The 19124-nt window shown below is 31.2% G+C and overlaps 1 protein-coding gene across 11 annotated transcripts in view; it reads left to right on the top strand.

Annotated features, from left to right (window-relative positions):
- Positions 1–19124, top strand: part of LOC127717809 (dystonin-like) — a 127141-nt gene that overhangs the window by 89428 nt on the left and 18589 nt on the right. For 8 of the 11 annotated variants that reach the window (XM_052223640.1, XM_052223635.1, XM_052223639.1 and 5 more), the window contains 2 exons: positions 165–191; positions 7883–8055. In XM_052223640.1, the coding sequence (XP_052079600.1) occupies positions 165–191; positions 7883–8055 (200 nt within the window). The remainder of the gene's footprint in view (positions 1–164; positions 192–7882; positions 8056–19124) is intronic. The other 3 variants (XM_052223632.1, XM_052223638.1, XM_052223633.1) reach the window with 1 other exon arrangement.

The following is a 19124-nucleotide window of genomic DNA, read 5'->3' as shown; positions in this document are numbered from 1 at the left end:
TTGCAAGCAAGTGTCCTTTATTTCAATAAAATCATTCAGTCAAAAAAATTGTATGGATGAATTGACTGAAGATTGTTTTATGAATAAGATCATATTTGTCTTATTTTTGTCAAATCAGCTCGAAACTGTAAAATTGATTGACCAATGTTTGATGACTTTAATAGAATGCACTGTGGGAAACTTATATGGAGGTATATAAACTTGTGTGTGTGGAAAGCTAGCCTAGTGTTTGGTCTTGCACTTTATTGCTATTGTAGTGAAAAAAGAGTTATCTCCCTTTGTCTGTAAAACCACAAAAAAATTCTGTCCCACCTTCAAGGATATCTGAATCAACCCTTGCACATACTTGTACACAATTGAAATATTCTGAACACCAAAGCAATTACCATGTAAAAATGTGATTTCATTAACATCCAACCAAAAAAAAATTTGCTATTGTAAAAAATTTGAGTTATCTCCCATTGTCTGTAAAAATCAAAATTCACAAAAATCTGAATCATTGCAGTACACAAATTTGGAGTTATATCCCATTGTTGGTAAAACCAAAAAAATAGTCCCATCATAATGTATGTTTTCTGAATCAATCCTTTTACACGCTTGTATATAATTAAAATGTTCTGTACACAAACCCACTACCACATAATGTCTTTGAAATGATTTCATCAACATTGAAGCTAAAAAAAGATGTCAGATGTATAGATGTTCTCTTTTATTTATACATGCTCTATCTTAGGCAGTTACAAAGGTATGAACAGGTTGGAATTGGTTAATGTTCTTAAGGAACAGAAATGCATGCATTGTATAAACCATGACATAAATTAGAGGTGAAATGTTCCCTTCACAGAATATATACTCAATATATCTGTAGCTGTTTTAATTTTATGTAGGATCATCAGTTTATTTTGACTTGCAAGCAATATTATAATTGGATCATTAGCTGTACATTTACATATTCTAATTTCACTTACTGTAAATGATATCGTTAATTTCTTTTTCTTTCTCTGAATTATATTCATTATCACAATTATGAAATTTCATGAGAAAATCTCTTTTCATAAAAAAAAATTTATCTTAAAAGCATCTACAATGTTTTATGAAAAAATAAAATAGTAACCAGTATTTACAAATATTCATTTTTTCTCATTCAGAATGAAATATGTATGGGAATTCTTAAAGTATTATGAGTGAAAATCTAAATGTTATAGGAGTATTAACATCACAATTTTCCAGAGATGTCAGAACCTAGTGTTCTAGGAAAGACCGACTATCAAAACTGAACTATTGATTGAAAATGAACACGTCCCTTAAATGTCAACTAGTTGTGAAATTTCACCAGGAAATTTTTTAAAGGGAGATTTTCTTCAGCACTTATTGCTTCTCATAATACTATAAACATAATTTTTGCAGTATGGGTTTTGATCATTGCTGATGCCTGTATGGTAACCTATGGTTGCTTACATCCATATCATTTGGATTCTGGTTGATATTTGTCTCATTTGCATAGTACCACATCTCCTTATTTTTATGTTAGGTAACTTTTGTAAAAAAAAAAATTAACATTGATTTCTGTTTGACAAGAAAAACTACTATTTTATTTTGATGAAAGAGGAAGAAATTAGGCAAAGTGTGAGATTTTACCTCACTGTGAGAAGATTGTGCTTCGTAGTTAGATTTCTACATTTTTGAAAAAAAATATTGAGACTTCTGGTTCAAGTTCAAAAATTGATTTAGAATAGAATGACCTAGATATTGATATCAGTTTTACTACAAATGTTTCCTCAAGTGTTGATTAAGACAGGATACAGTTTATTACAGGACCTATTTATATTTTTTATTAACCTGTTATTAAATGCCAGAGGCAGTATCACCTTATGAAATGGCCATTGAAATCTATTGACTAGATAACAATAGCACAATATTGATACAGGAAATTACACTTCATTTTATTATACTGGGTCAATAAGTCAAAATAGTGCCCGAGGATGATACACACATAGTCTCTTCATATTTATGATACTTGTAGAATAATTGTATTTTTGTTTTTGATTCTTACTTTATCAGCAAAAAATATCGAGTGAGCAGATGAAGTCAGTATAAAGAAATAAAATGTTTTTTTTCTTTTTATTGGCAATTTGTCTTTAAAATATGTTTTTAGGTGAAGAATTTGAAATTACGCGAAGTAGCGTCCAAAACAATTACATTAATTCCAATTTTAATACAATTAAAACAATTTCTAAGGTGGTCCATTTGAAAAGAGATGGAATGATAGCAAAAAGGAAATGTGTAATAAAATTAAGGAATTTATCTAGGCCTTAAATCAGGATGAGTCTTGTAATGTCCTTTTCATAATTTTCATACCACCCTTTATATAATTTTTATTTGTTCGAAAAATTAAGCAATTTCTACCCCCAGGAATAGATAACCTTAGCTGTATTTGACAAAACCTTTCAGAATTTTTGGCTCCTCAATTCTGACTTCATCTTCCTAATTGATCTAGCCTATTTAAATTTTTTGATTGAAGTGTCACTGATGAGTCTTTTTGATTGCGTGGAAGAGTCATGAAACAGCAGATTTCTACTCTAAAACTCAAGCTAATACACTGGATAATAGAAGAACTATACTCTTTCTATTTGTGAAAGGGAAGATTTAAATGTGTAGTTTCATTGTCCTGAAAAGAGACCTTTTTTTACAACCTATAATTTTCTTTGTATCTGTATTTGTTGGTATTTGGGTGTATCAGCTTTGAATAAACACTAAATGAAGTAACTATTGTGAGGGTCTTGAAGAACGACACATTTATCTCAATCTACTGAAATGTTATGCATTCCAGCTTTATGTAGGGTGATTTCTTTGAGCTTTTCATAGACTTTATTTATTCTTTGCAAGTTTTTCTAGAAGACTATGACAATATTTGATGGGTTTGCATGAAACAAACTCCTGTTTTTATTCTTTTTATTTAAAAAGAAAAAAATTGCATTATTTTAAATAGCATTTAAGATTTACTTGAATTTGAGGTTAAAAATCTTACTGTTGGTTTGCTGTCTCACTATCATTTATTTCACATTTTTTATTCATCCATTACATATATCCTAAAATAAGACACGAATACAGACTTTGGTAAACTTTGGCCCCATTCTGCATACTATTAGAATTTGACTTAGATAAAATTTGGCACCATTCTACAAACCTTGATAATGGTATGTAAAAAGTTAGTCAAAAGATGATAATGATTCGACTTTGGTAAACTTTGGATCCATTCTTGAACTAGGTGAACCATATATAAAAAGTTGGTCAACAGATGATTGGGATTTGGCATATTTTATTGATGTCCATCATTTTGGATAGTCATAGCTATGACCACCAATGTTGCTAACTTCTACATCATTTGGTCACTGTTGGAGAGTTGTCTTATTGGCAATTAGACATACCACATCTTCTTATTTTTACATTGGCTACCTTGTGACCTTAAAAGTAGGAATTGGCACGAGTGAGCATGTCGATGATGTCACCTTCATTTCCCAAATTAGGCTTTGTGTATGTGCAATATTCTTTGTAAACGTGGTAAAATTGTAGATGAGGATATTTTAGGGTTATTAATTTGCACTCACTCAAAAACACATATATAGCTGCTTTCTGTGATAAATTTCGTCAACCCTTTCCTTTTTAATCGCCCCTAGATCCTCTACAAGAAACTTTTATGGCCTATAAATAACACAGTATACCCACTTGTGGTTTGTCTCAGATCTTTTTGTAACAATTCCAAAATAAATAAGTGTACATTTGTAACATAGTATTTAAGGACTTAAGATTGTTACGATAAATAGGAGTATTTCAATGGATTGAAGATTGAGTTCGCCTTTTAAATCACTTGATGAATTTGTTGAGAGAATTGTCTACAATTGTGTCAGGTCAAATAAAAAAAAGAAATTTGATACAGTGATTATATGACACGAATGGAATTGTATAGTAGTACAAATAATTCTGATGGTGTATAGCCAATGTTATACCAACTTCTTAGTATCTGTTTTATGGATATGATACAATGACTTTGTAATTTTAAGTTAATGCTTTTAAAATATTTTTTTTTATTTTATGAATTTGAGATTAGATATAGAATTTGGAATAGATATCAGACAAAGGTCCAAGTACTAGGGCTTTTTTTTTTTTTTTGCTGTTTTTCATTTTGAAAATTTCCTCACAGCAAAGAAATAATGTAAATAAATTAACGAGTTTTATAGCACATATAAAGAGTGGAAAATAAATGCGTACAGAAGAAGACGGAGTATAAAGTCCATGTATTAAAAACTCAGTTAATTTTATTTTTACTGGACAAAATTAAAAAGCAATCTTCGCAGTTATGCATTTACATTTGCTATAAATGATACCGAAATTTGGTTGAAAATATTAAAATCATCTAGAATTTACATTTTGGAATTTTGAATGAAATATTTGTCCATACACGTATTTTAACTATGTAAGAATATGAATGGTGATCATATCTGTTTCTTTACATGATGGTTTGTCATTTCTATCCAAACAACAACTGTTATTAACATCATAATATAGTTTGTAGATTTCATAAATAACAGATTTCACACCTCACTGGTTCTAAATTCTGATTGGCCGAGAAGATAAAAAGATTTTTGCTCTTGCTGTGAAGTGAAAACTTAACTAAAATTTGGATACAGTTTTGGGAATTATCTATTTTCTTGATTTATATTGTTTTATTGGATTAATTTTTGTGAGTTTTTGCATCATTTCCTTGGTTTAGCATCTAATCAACAGGTATGGTTAATAATTTACAGGTAAAATAAGGTTTTATAGCTGTCAGACAAATCTCGTTAACAGGTGTCCTCTAACTTTAGTCATCATACATACATACTGTAAGGATACATTAATGCTTTATTGAAGTTGTGACCTTAACTTAAACCTAATAAATTTTGTTAAAACATCAAATGTTGTTTAGATTTAAAGCATGAAATTGTTTCTTTTAACTTGCAGTTTATTTTGAAACAATTTTATACATATGAAGATACTTTGCGGACATATTTGTTTAATCAGCCATTTATGAATCTTTCGTTGGTTTGTAAGAATGAGTAACACATTTCCTTAAGCCAAAACTGTGATTTTCATTGATTTACATACTTTCATTTTTTTCCTTATTGATGACACATCGATATATATTTGAACTTTTTGCTATTTTCATATATCAATTATTAAATTAAGTTATCTTGTCAAAAAATATGTGAAAATATTCATAAATTATTTACAATTTTACCTGTTGATTTCAAGATATTAAAATGTACTTAACCTTCCTTTTGAAGTAGTAAATGAATTTTATATGTTTTCGCTGGCAAACTGCTTCAGTCTACCATCCAATTGTGAAGGCTATGATTTCAAGCAGTGTAGCATGTTTATGTTTCTGCTGTCACAAACTGCTGCACTCTTCCATCCAGTTGTGAAGGTCACTAATTGGCTGGTAGATGGTTTGATCATGCTTTACACCCCTTCAATGGAAATACACATTTGACAAATGAAAAGATATATTGGGGAAATTTAGATTAGACAGCAACCCAACAAAACAAGCAAATCAGTACAGACATCTAAGAGTATTTTTGACTCTAGATGTCAACCTGTTTTGGTAGTTGTGTTTTTGATATAAAGTGAAACCAGCCAGCTACACTATTTAATGTAAAGATCGATGCAACTGACCAATCGTTTGTTCACATACATGTACAACTTTTTCCTGCCAGTTTTGCAAATACAGTTAAACCTGTTATAAAGGTCACATTGGTGACCAGATAATACTGACCTTATATGGGAGGTGAAGTTTGAATGATATTCAAACTTCACCTCTCAATACCAAAATGCCTCTTGGTATTTCAACAGCAAAATAAGGATGACTAGATAGGTTTTGACCTTTATAGCAGTTTGGACTGTACTGGTCACTCTCAGGCCCAGTCATTCCAAAATTCCATCAGACATGTGGAAATGTTCAGTTATAAATGGTTTGGTCCAGTATAATTTCATCAATTACTGGACCAAATGACCATTGTAGATGTAAGAATTTTGTAATACTCATGATGTAAAAGACTGCTAAAACACTGACTGGACCAGTAATGCTTGAACAATACTAGACCAAAAGACCACTGAGGTCTGAAAAAATTTGGAATGTCTGGAGGTATAGAAAAAAAAGAGACCTAATAAGAGTCAGGTGACATTTGAATTAAGGTTCTAAATGCATAAAGGTGTTGCTTCAACTGGACAACATAAGAACATTGTCACTTAATAGAGTGACCTTGATATAGGAGGTTTGACTGTACTGGTGATATATTACTTCTAAACCACCGTGTTTAAGAAAATAACATCTTTTATTTTAATTGTCCTTAGGATATTTGTTCAAAGATGTCACTTTATATCTTAGATAGACCTATTATTTTATATATGAATAGAAAAATAATGGTTTTAAGTATTCAAATGGTATAAGAATAAACACCAATACCAAAAAGTTCAAACATTTCTCAATAAGTGACACCGGTTTGTTTAGAGTACAGGCTTAAGAAAGCTGCTATTTCTGATTTACATAAAATGTTGCATTACTGAAGCATTACAATTTTCTTTACCTTCTTATTTGAAAGTAAATACTTGTCAGTAAAATTCATTTGCTTCCATTTGTTGAAAGGCTACCTTTGTCTATGATGCTTGTATTCCTTTAGTGCTGTAAATCTAATAACTCTGTTTTGAAAGGTGAAAGGTCATCTCTTAGAAGTCTTTGCTTATAAGCTTGCTTAAGGTAAAAAATGATATCCCACAAGTTTTATTCTCATATGTGCATACAATCTGAAAATGACTTTTAATAACAGGAAATTCTTTATTCTGCCTACTAAGAATTTTTTAAAGGTTACAGATTATAATCTGATAATCAAAAGAAAGTCACTCCTTTTCATCTGTAGAAAATTCTTTATCCTTATATAGTACTGCTCATGGTGTGTGGTTGACCAGGTTTCAATATTTGTGGTTTGCATATTAATATCATTTTTACAGATGTAGTTACAGTAACTTTTCATAGAATTTCAACAAGGTTATTAAAAAGTCACCTTTAAAGTATTGCTCGGAGGTATACTAACGAAATAATATTTCTTTTCTTTCAATTTGCATGTGTATTCAACAGAACGTTTTCTGTTTCAGATAAAGTTTCAGAATGATATTTTTTTTTTCAAAAATCCTTTTGTGTTACAAGGTTACTTCAAGGTCAAAATATTTCTCTTTTATCATCAATACTGTCCCTTTGTGAGTGGAATTCGGTTAATATGTTTTAAAAATATTTTAGTCATGCAATTTTAAATTGAAAATTTTAACTGACTTTAGATGAGACTGTGAGACCCTTATTTGATAGAAATTTTGTAACTTTTTCATTAAGGTGGTACCCAACACCTTGACTAATATTAATTTGGCTCGTTTAATTTTCCTAAAATTTTGACAAAATGTTTACTTTGACCCTTTGACAAAAATATAAAAATTTCAAATAATTTGAACCAATCACTTTATCAGAAAAATTTCACTGGTTATATAGCAGTTTGACAAACACTAATTTTGATCATTGAGAAGCTTAATATTTCCTTAACAATACAACGTGATTAAAACGTTTAGTTGATTTTTACAGAGTTATCTCCATGTAGTGTTAGGTACCACCTTAAATTAGAGCCCTGCAACACCTTCCCAAAAAACAATTGTTTAAGAGTAATTTACATGGAGTGGAGAGAAATGTTGTTCATCATAGGAAATTATTGTCAATTCATTGCAAATTCTCTGCTTTATTTAAATTAAATAATGGTAGTAAAATTGAAACAAAAAATTTAATTGTTATCATCTTCTTTTCCAGAAATTTCAGCATCAATTAGCAGGAAAACATCCTTCTTTCTATTCTGCTACTCGTCTTGGAAGAAACTTGAAGGATCGGTGTACCAAAGCTGACCCAGAGAGAGATGTTCTCCAACAGATGGTTGATGATTTAAAACATAAATGGAATTCTGTTCGTTCTGTTATATCTAAAAGGTAGGAAGATAGAATGAGTATATGAAAGAATTAGTATAGAGATCAAGAGTATGTGGAGTAAGAACTAGTATAGAGATCAAGAGTATGTGGAGTTAGAATGAGTATAGAAATCAAGACTATGTGAAGAGAGAATGAGTATAGAGATCAAGAGTTTGTGGAGTAAGAATGAGTATAGAGTGTGTGGATAAGAGGTATGGATAGCGACATATATTGAGACATTGATTTACCTGAAAGCATGAGTGACAGATTTTTAATTGTGACTTACAGAAAGAGGGAGAGAGAGGCCGACAGATAGAAAAAGTCTCTGTGAGATTGCTCTGGAATATAATAGCCTTTGTGTGGACTTGTTGGGCCATGGCAAGTCCTTACAAAGGCCTTCAGACATCAGACCAATCTCAGATTAATAGAAAGACAGACAGACAGTCTGATGGCAAAATGTTCTAAAATGGCTGTACATTACAGTGAGGGAGTATATGATTAAAAGTAAGATTTGAGGTAGAAAAAACACAGCTGATAGAAAGTTGATGATGATGATGTTCTACAGACACTGCAAGCTAGAAGAATAGACTTCTTGCTTTATGTATATTGTCTCAAAGCTGTATGGTCTTTTGTGGCAGATAAGGCAAGATTTTATAAGAGGGAGTGTTAAAAGTTTTACCTGGAAGTTAGGGTAAGGGAGATTTTATGGGACCCTGGTATTATATGTGTGTTCCACATTTGATCCTTATTTTAACTGATCTTTTTGTGATTTAAAAGTTCCTAAGGTGGATGTGCATTTAAGGGATAAGAACAGTGAGGCAACACCAATTTTGGTAAAACTTCTTGCCATTTTTATTGTTTGAAGATTTAAAATATGTGATCGGATATCTGTGGTATCTTTAACAGTTGAAAAAATGCTAATATTTATGAAGTTTACAGAAAATATAATGTTTGAGATAGAATAAAATTGAGAATGGAAATGGGGAATGTGTCAAAGAGACAACAACCCGACCATAAAGCAGACAACAGCCGAAGGCCACCAATGGGTCTTCAATGCATTGAGAAACTCCCGCACCCGGAGGCGTCCTTCAGCTGGCCCCTAAACAAATATGTATACTAGTTCAGTGATAATGGACGTCATACTAAACTCCAAATTATACACAAGAAACTAAAATTAAAAATGATACAAGACTAACAAAAGCCAGAGGCTCCTGACTTGGGACAGGCGCAAAAAAACGGCGGGGTTAAACACGTTTTTATTGAGATCTCAACCCTCCCCCTATACCTCTAGCCAATGTAGAAAAATAAAATAAATCTACATTTCAATAGTGTGTTAATTTTATCGACATCATACCCAGTGTGAAACCTTGTAAAGAGATAACAATCTATATTACTCCAATTATTATAATGTCACCAATCCTAGTATGTCTGTGGTCAGCGACACATAAAGTTGACGATTTCTTTTATCTTCGTCTAATTAGTACTACAGAAATGTGACACAGACCAGCCCTTAAGGTCTTTATATTGAAGATCTATGATAGTAATGGCTAATTGTCTTGTGGGTAAATACTTTTTTGCTTTGAATGGGCTAATTTGAGAGTGACAAGAATATTGACACTTGTTTTATGAAGAGTATACACACGGTTGTTTACTTCCTAATTTGTGTGTGAAATAAATGTGACATTTTTTTAATTCAGGTGTATATAGTTATAGTTAAAAGTATGTCAATATCTTGTCCAATTGTGATATATTAAACTAAACCAATAAAATATGAAGTAATTATAAGTCTAAAATATCAAAATCAAAGGTGAAACTTTTCCTAATTTACATATAATTTGTTTTCAAAAATTTTATAAGTTAAAACAAATTTTAGAATTAATGAAAGTTAGCCTTCAAAAATATGAAAATGGCATAAATTTGTTGTTTGTTAATTGTCTTCAATTAGTGATTAAAAAAAAATTCTTAAGTATTAAATATTGTAGGAACATTTGCTAAACAATACATGTTTTGATATTTTCCTTGTCATGAACATTCATAATATTGTCCACATGATTTTAAGCAATCAACAATCAATCAATTGATTTGTTCCTTGACTGTTTTAAATTTGTAAAATAAAGTGCCTTTACTTCATTATAGGAAAACCAAGTTGTAAGTTTTCTATCAATACTTAGAAAACTATATCAAGTGCTTTTCAAGTTACCAGCAGAAATTAACCTTAAAAGTATTCCTAAGACTAATTAACATATTATTGGTGAAATAAGACATTATTACAAACTGTCACAATTTTGAATAATCAATGCTTATACTGCCTTCTAAACTGCATGATTTCATTGGTTTACTAAATTACCATCGTAAGTCACTCCTTAAACATCTGTGGCTCTTTTCACAAAAAATCTTACGACTCAAATGGATCGTAAGTTATACTGAAATGTTCATGACTTAAGAGTGTTTTTACTCGTAAGATATTTTGTGAAAAGAGTCGCTGGCCTTGTGGTCATAACACTTTTATCATACTCAGACCTCGAAACCAATCAAAATGCTGGATTTCACTGGTATTTACAGCACAAATTTTCTACTCTGAGTACTCCGTAAAGATGTATGACCGAGAGCTTTGGTCTAATGGTATAATCACAGCAGGTCTAGATTCATACAAAGCTAAAATTGCATGTGATGTCATGGAAGTATATAGCGTCTTAGTTTTTATTGAACATTGACGTTCAAAACTCTGTGGTTATAAATAAAAATCCAAAGTGTCATCAAAAAGGATACCTTAATACTGATGCTTGGTAACACATTTTATGAATGTTATAGACTGGTGAAAAAACGGACACACAGACAAATTGATATATCACCAAATTAAGGAAGTGGGAGGGGTATATGATATTTATTAGATATATATAATGGTCGAATTTCACAAACATAGTATGGTGGTACATAACACTACAGGGAGATAACTCTGTAAAAATCAGCTGAATGTTTTAATCACGTTCTATTGTTAAGCAAGAAGCTTCTCAATGATCAAAATTAGTGTTTGTCAAACTGCTATATATCCAATGAAGTTTTTCCAATAAAGTGTGTGGTTTAAGTTTTTTGAAATTTTTATATTTTTGTCAAAGGGTCAAAGTAAATATTTGGTCAAAATGTTATGAAAATTAAACGAGCCAAATTAATTTTAGTCAAGGTGTTTGGTATCACTTTATATTGACCATATTTTATAAAATATTCAATGGTATCAATAAAGTAAATAATGGCCAAAAATTGCAATGTAGCTGGAATCGCAAAAAATTGTAAAAATGCTAAAGTTTATTAAATGATTTTTTTTAATCAAAATGTAAACAAAAGAGATGTAGGATACAAGTCACTGAGACAGCAACCCTAGAACTAAAAGAAGAAACTAAATGAATGAAATAATTAATGCCAATCCAGTAACATTGGAGATATTGACTATGGGAAAGCTGTGGTATTGACCTCATGGTGGGAAATCTAACTCCAACCTATACTGATTTAGCTGCAGGTTTATAATGCAGCAGAAAGAAAGGCTTCAAATTTGGATTATTCTGGATTTAATTGCATTAAAAGCCATAGATAGCAAAATTTGAATATAGTACTATTCAAACATATCGGTATTTCAAATTTTCTGCAGAGGAAATAGCAATAGAAAAGCATTAAACACCAGTTATTTTTTTTCGGATTTAATTACGTTACAAGCTACTGGGAGCAGCCACCAGAAGCAACAAGAGATATAATAAGTGTATTATTTAGATTAACTGATTGTGAAGATCAGAAGACCATACAGGAGTATTATTGGATTATGGACAGCTGGATATATTGACAGGATTAGAGGATTGTAAAACACATGGTGTTAAGAGGATTTATGTAGATAAGGCACCACCCATTCATCTTTTGTGGATAGATTTTTTTTCTCAGGAAAAAGTTTTTTCTTCAAGAAATTCAAAATCAAATAATTTATTTAATAAAGAAAACCATGCCCTGCAGAAAAGATGAAAGAACCAATATTGAAAATAGTAGCCATCTTGATCAACCTCAAGGTATACTGTGGTCTTTACTCATTGTTCAGATCCTCCAGCAGCTGTTTGAACAATGCAAGTCTTAGCTGTCCCCAACTATTCATCTGGTCCCTTATTGTTCTTTTCTTCCCCTTGTAAGAATGTAAAGAATTATGCCATTGGTCCCTAAATGACTGTGATTAATATGTTATAGAGTTTCTGGGTTTATTTTTGTCATGGACTTTTAGTTTGCACTAAACAATATTGCCTTATGTTTTGTATACCCATAATTGATGTTCAAATTTGTTTAAACTCTAACCTGACAGACAGTGAGTAAAGTGACCATAGATTATTTTTATTTTAGGACAAGATTAAACAGTTTATTTAGTTTGTCACACCTCCTTAAACAAATAGTTTTAATAGCCAAGAACAAACAATCCTAAAGGTTTTAATATTTGAACCTTTGTGGAACAAGTTAGTGAAGGACAAAATATTGTTAGTATAGACAGAAAGTTGTAGCAATTCTGGAGACTTAAAATAGTCCAGATATGTTTGATAGGGAGCATTCCTTTTTTCCTTTCACTGACCTTGAGTGTTTTATTTAAGTTTTTTGGTTGACCTTCACAAAGATTACTTAGAAAGTTTCTGAAGAAGTTAATGTTGTGCTATAACCATGGAAACGGAACAAATTACAAAAATTTTGAAACATTTTTGCATGTTCATAGGTTATTAGATAAACAACAAAAATACATTAAAGTTATCTTGTATTATTTTCCTTATTTGTTTTTAACAAGTTTACTGTAATACCACTTCTGGGGTTCTATATCAGTGGTCCTCTTAAAACCCACTTTTGAGGTTCCATTGGAAACTGAAAACAATTTATGATCAGATGCCTGAGATAAACAAAAAACATTAACAATATCTTGTATTATTTTCCTTATTTGTTTTTCACAGTTAAGATGTAATACCACTTTTGGGGTTCAATATCATGGGGTCTATAACACATGCTTTTATCTCTATTCATAATCATAAACAAGGTTTACCCTTTTTCATATTCAGAAAAGATTGCAGGACAAGATAACACCATCTTTATCCCTCTATCCCCCCTATACCCATTGTACATAATCCAATAAAACCCTAAGGCTTATGTCATTACCATAACATTTGTTTGGACAGTCTGTCATATTTATAACAATTTTTTGTCAACAAGGCCCTTGATAAGATTGGGTAGTTTTAAAAATTTCTTGGACTAAGGAGTTATTCATAATTCATTTCTGTAAATAGTTTCACTGGAATTTTAAATTTTACGATTCGAAGTGTCCGGAGTACATTATAGTTTAAATATTTGAAAGTGAACCGTTTGTGTTATATCTATGGATGTGATTCACACAAGGTATGGTAATTATACAACATATGTTAATTTATATTCAAGGTATGCATTACATATAATAGAAATGTTAACTAGAAATTTGTTAAAGATGAATTTCATGGAAGTAAGGTATTATGCACACAAATATTTATTTTATAGTAACATTAAAGGTAGCTTGTACCTGGATCATCAATTTTGAATAGCCTTGTACCAAGGATTTGTACTTAAGACTATTAATCTAAGCCTTGTATAAGTAAAGAAGCTGCAATGGGTCTTTTCAATATATTGCAACACACCTCTCTTGTATGTTATTTTAAGCACCAATTATTTACAAAATCTAACAGAATTTAAAGTTGATACAAAATATATATAATTAGTAAATATACATAAGAAGATGTGGTATGAGTGTAAAATGGAATAACTTAGTTAGACCATATATATTACTCTAAGTGTATTTGAATGTTGTAAGCACATTTTGGTTTCATTCCTGAGGTTTCCTACTTTTATGTACAAATCTAGTTATTTAATGGCTATTTTCAAATATACCTAAAATTTATAAGTAATAACCATTGTTCAATATATCTTTATTTCTGTGCTTTATGATTTTATCACTTAAATTAATTCCTCTTAGAGTGAAGCTTGATGTCCTTTCCTTCAATTTAAAACAAATTATTGTTCTCTATATACAATCCCAGGAACCTTTTTCTGTATGCAAATCATCAGACTATAGGTTTGTGACCCCATACATTTGACACAAATTTTGATGTTACCTTTCTATTTGATGTTTTGGTCCCTCACCTCACTTCACATTGCAATCTCACTTCACCTCACATTGCAATGAGCTAGCCACGACATTCCTAGGGGTGATTTCCATAATCTATACTTATTAATTAAAGATGTATATGGTATCCTTCAATGAGACATCAACCCAACAATACAATAAAACCAGAATTGTCTCCAACAGTTAGTCTGTACCATATCACAATATGTTAAGACAAGAAAAATATAAATTTAACAGAGATCTTGGCCTCATACACGAATTTGTTACAGCAGGGACTAATTAATATTTGCCTTTCTGTGTTCCTTTTGAGAAATTTTTGGGGTAAGACTAGAATAGAGGTCTTAGATCTCTATCACTTACGTGCCTTATATAACAGAGTATTAGAGCTTTGACACTTGTTATGAAATTGCTGCCAATTTTTGCCTTTAGATAAGTTCTAATTGATTTGCTAATTGAACATAATGGACACATTAAATGTTACAATTAACAGGCATTCCTTACTTGTCACCTCACTACGAACTTTATCGCCAAATATTTGCCCAACAAACAACTATGTTTATTGGAAGAAAAGATCTATGTTTAATTTGGAAGGAGTAAAATTTACAAATCGTATGTGTAGTTGAATTTTAAACATCGAACGAAGCCAAAATGGAGGCCGTGGAACTTGGCTTTATCGGTGGGCTAATATTGCGGTTGTATATCGTTTTCTATTTCAAATAAAGTGTTATCTTTAAACAAATTATCCCCTTGTTGTTGGGGAATGATAGGAGTTTAATAAACTTTTGATGGTGTCGTAAATTTGGGTATATTAAATCAGTCCTATTAAATGGCAGGTCAAAAGTACAGCTTTGTTCATTTTCCCTCGAGATTTGTTAGCGAATTCAAATTAAAAAAAAAACAATTTTCATTCAATTAAAATTGGTGACAGAAAGCCAAAGTTCCACAGTTCTTGTAAGCAACGATATAGTTCTATCAATTGTAATATATGTCTCTGATACTAGGATATATGGACTTAATCAGCATTTCAAAATTAATTTTAATTAAACCTGTGACCAATAAATTATCTATTGGTCCAAGATTAAACTTCAAAATTTCGAAAATAAGCTAAGAATGTATAGACAAAAACATTAAATCTCTGTTCAAAACGTTTTAAAGACAAAGTAAAAGAAATGCGTTTAATTTTCTATTTATAACAAAAAAGATTGAAGAATAGATTCAAATTACGCGGGAAGTTTATCTAGAAAAAAAACCTTTATCAATATTGATTCTAAATAAGGGAATCAACGTGTGTCACAGATTTACCTTGATAACGGATACACACATCAAAGCCTTACGAATGTACAGGTAAAAATAAACTGTTTACGTGTTGTAAATATTTCGCTGGGACTTTTTTAACTTGTGGAATCTCTACTATATATCATATCTTGTGCATGGATAAATAACCAATTTAGATTCCGAATGTGTCTTGAAAGAGAGAAAAAAGTGAAAGCTTAGTTATTTAATAAAGAATTCACCTGTGGTTTTAAATGGATTTACCTGTGATCTCTTTAAAGAAAAATAAACAAAATGCCCAAGGAGAGAATTGAAAATAAAGAATTTATATGATTTGGCTCGGGAGGAAAATTAAATGCTGCCAACAGTGTTTTTGGTGCGATTTTTTTTTCTTCAATAGAACGGGATTACGGAATTCACGGTCCGTGGAAGATTTATTCTGATTTCTCATGCAAGCTGTGAATAAATTTTGAAATCTGTCAAAAATTGAGTTATGGAGATGTAAATAATAAACTAGTGGAATTTAATATACTTATAAATGGATAAACATAACAATAGCAGTGAAGCGGCGCCACATCCCCGGGACGATGATCCATGGGGAGAGAACGACCCGTGGGATCAAACATTCATTCCTCGATTTAATATGATGTCTCCCAGGTAAGATCATCATAGGTCACAGTTAGTATTCAGTGTTTTAACTTGAACATGACCTTTGTAACTTCGTGAACTGGGAGAACCCGTCAGGTCTTTGTTGTAACTGCTAGTATTGTTGTGCTTAATGTTTCGGGTGAATGATTTCTAAACTTTAAGCCATTGATATGTTGAGCTAAAGCCTAAACTTATATGCCCTAGTGGCTACATAGTCATTTGGATGAAATTCGTCTGTAGTTCATGCATTATTTGGGTCGATACATCAGTCACCATCGAGGGTATTGCTTGTGTATTTGTATGTCACTGGTGCAACATATGAATACATGCAGGGACCGATAGATATGTATGTGAATATTTTCAAGTTATTCGTTTGCTGTGGTATTACAGTGAACCAGATCTTTCATTGTCGTTGGAGGGAATTAATAAAACTTTACCCCCATTGCCCATGGAGAGCAAACAAAGCTAAAACTGACTACACTCTTTTCCTTGATGTTTAATATTTGACTTTCAAAATTCTATAAATAACCAAGATCTCGTGGATATGAGTTTCTAATCTGGTCAACACAAATTTAAATCCTGATCAGTTTACTTTCAAAATTCTATAAATAAGCAAAATCTCGTGGCTATAACTAATCAATCTGCATGGGAATAGTATATTGTCCAATGTATTATAATGTAAATCCAGGATCAACACACAATTTAATTACCTGGTCTTTTTTACCTACCAAATGTATTACATCAATCATTTTCTTCCAGCTGTTATCTAGTATGACATGGGATTACGATAAACTTGATATACATGGTTTCTTGACAATTTATGTAACAGAATTAATCATAAACTTTATATATGTCTATGGCCTATTTTACCATTTAACGTATTCGGAGGTTATTCTTACCATAAAACTTTTGACAACTGTGACCCGGCTAGAAATAAAGTAGTAACTGTATTGTTTATTCAAATTTATTTACATTTACGTGCTTCTTACCATAGCATACCTCTTTTACCTGGCAATATGTTTATGTGTCTACTGGGAGCCATGGGTAAAAAATGTAGTAAAGGTCACAATAGGATACGTTTTCTGGGAATTGTAGGTTAAAAAATGTACAGTAAGTTAGGTATAAAATATGCACATTCTTGCTATGGTATCTGTTTAACTTTAAGTACATGTGTAGGTACCCCAAAAAATGTAACAAAACAACTACATGTACTATGTTTGCATGCAGGTTCATACACTTTCTCTATTTGTATTTTGTTTTATGGGACTATGTTATGTTTATTTTGTCATTCATTTGCAAAACTGTTAAAAACTTGCTAATTTAGGTTTAGGATTGGGCTGACAAGAGGTTAACATGCCATATCACTGAGACAGGTTCCAAATTTTCGTATGCACAAGAATTCATATATACATGAACATTGTTATCTCAATTGGTTGAGTTGCATTGTGTGCCAAGGACTAAAATGTCTAGATCATAAATAGTTCTGGGAATCAATGTATTTATATGCAAAAGAACACATGTATGTTCATTGGCCATTGGTGGCCTTGGGCTGTTTTCTGCTCTTTGGTCGGGTTGTTGTCTCTTTCACACATTCCCCATTTCCATTCTCAATTTTATCAATTATATAGAGAACACAATTATGTTCAAATACAGAGATCACATACATGTTCAAATACAGAGATCACATACATGTTCAATATAGAGAACACATACATGTTCAAATACAGAGATCACATACATGTTCAAATACAGAGATCAAATACATGTTCAAATACAGAGATCACATACATGTTCAAATACAGAGATCACATGCATGTTCAAATACAGAGATCACATGCATGTTCAAATACAGAGATCACATACATGTTCAAATACAGTGATCACATGCATGTTCAATTACAGAGATCACATACATGTTCAAATACAGAGATCACATACATGTTCAAATACAGAGATCACATGCATGTTCAATATAGAGAACACATGTGTATGTATGTTCAACTATACAGATCACATGTATGTTAAAGTTCTGAAATAATATTTTTGTTCATGCATGGATAACACATTCATGTTCAAGTTGAAAGAACACATGTGTTTACTGTATAAGTTAACAGAAAACACATTTATGTGCAAGTAGTAAGGACAAATGTATGTTCAAGTTAGAAAATGGATGCATGTTAAAGTTTAGAGAACATGTTTATGTTTAAGATAAAAAAAAACTTATTTATTGTATGTTCAAGTTCAGAGAATGCATTTGTATGTTTAAGTTCAGAGAAACGATTTGTATGTTTATTTAAGTTTATAGAACATATGTATTTTCAAGTTTTGAAAACATGTATGTTTAAGCTCAGAAAACACATGTGCAATGTGTGTTAAAGCTCAGAAAACATGTGTACAATGTATGTTTAAGCTCAGAAAACACATGTACAAGTATGTTTAAGCTCAGAAAACACATTTACAATGCATGTTTAAGCTCAGAAAACACATGTACAGTACTATGTTATCTGAACTTGAACATACATTGTTCATATTTTCTGAGCTTAAACACATCATTCCATGTTCAAGTTAAGAGAGCACCTATATTTTAAGCACACTCGTATATTCAAAGTAACATAAACAGATGCAATGCTACATCAAATCAAAAACAAGGATTTTATTGCTTCATTACTGGACTTGGTATTTCAAAAAACAGGTTCCAACCCCAAGGATGGTATTGATTGACCTTTGATTATTTTTGCTAATTTTAAATCTATTTTGATTTCAATGCTTCTATGGGTATATGGGTTTATGCATCTTGGCACAGGAAACCTTTTAATTTTGAAACTCTCCACTTAATACCTTCCAAGTAAAGTTCATTGTGATCATTTTGCCATTTATTATAAGATTCTGCAACTGCCACTAGGTGAAAGGGACATTAAGTGTTACCCTTGACTGTCCTTCTTTCCGTCCTTCCATCTGCCCCACTAATTTCCGCACCCTAAAATAAATTTCACTCCTCCAAATCTTATGAAAC

The sequence above is a fragment of the Mytilus californianus genome, unplaced genomic scaffold (genome assembly GCF_021869535.1).
Source record: "Mytilus californianus isolate M0D057914Y unplaced genomic scaffold, xbMytCali1.0.p SCAF_10, whole genome shotgun sequence".
Taxonomy (NCBI): Eukaryota; Metazoa; Mollusca; class Bivalvia; order Mytilida; family Mytilidae; genus Mytilus; species Mytilus californianus.
The sequence above is the reverse complement of the archived record's forward strand: the minus strand, read 5'-3'. Positions and strand labels throughout refer to the sequence as shown.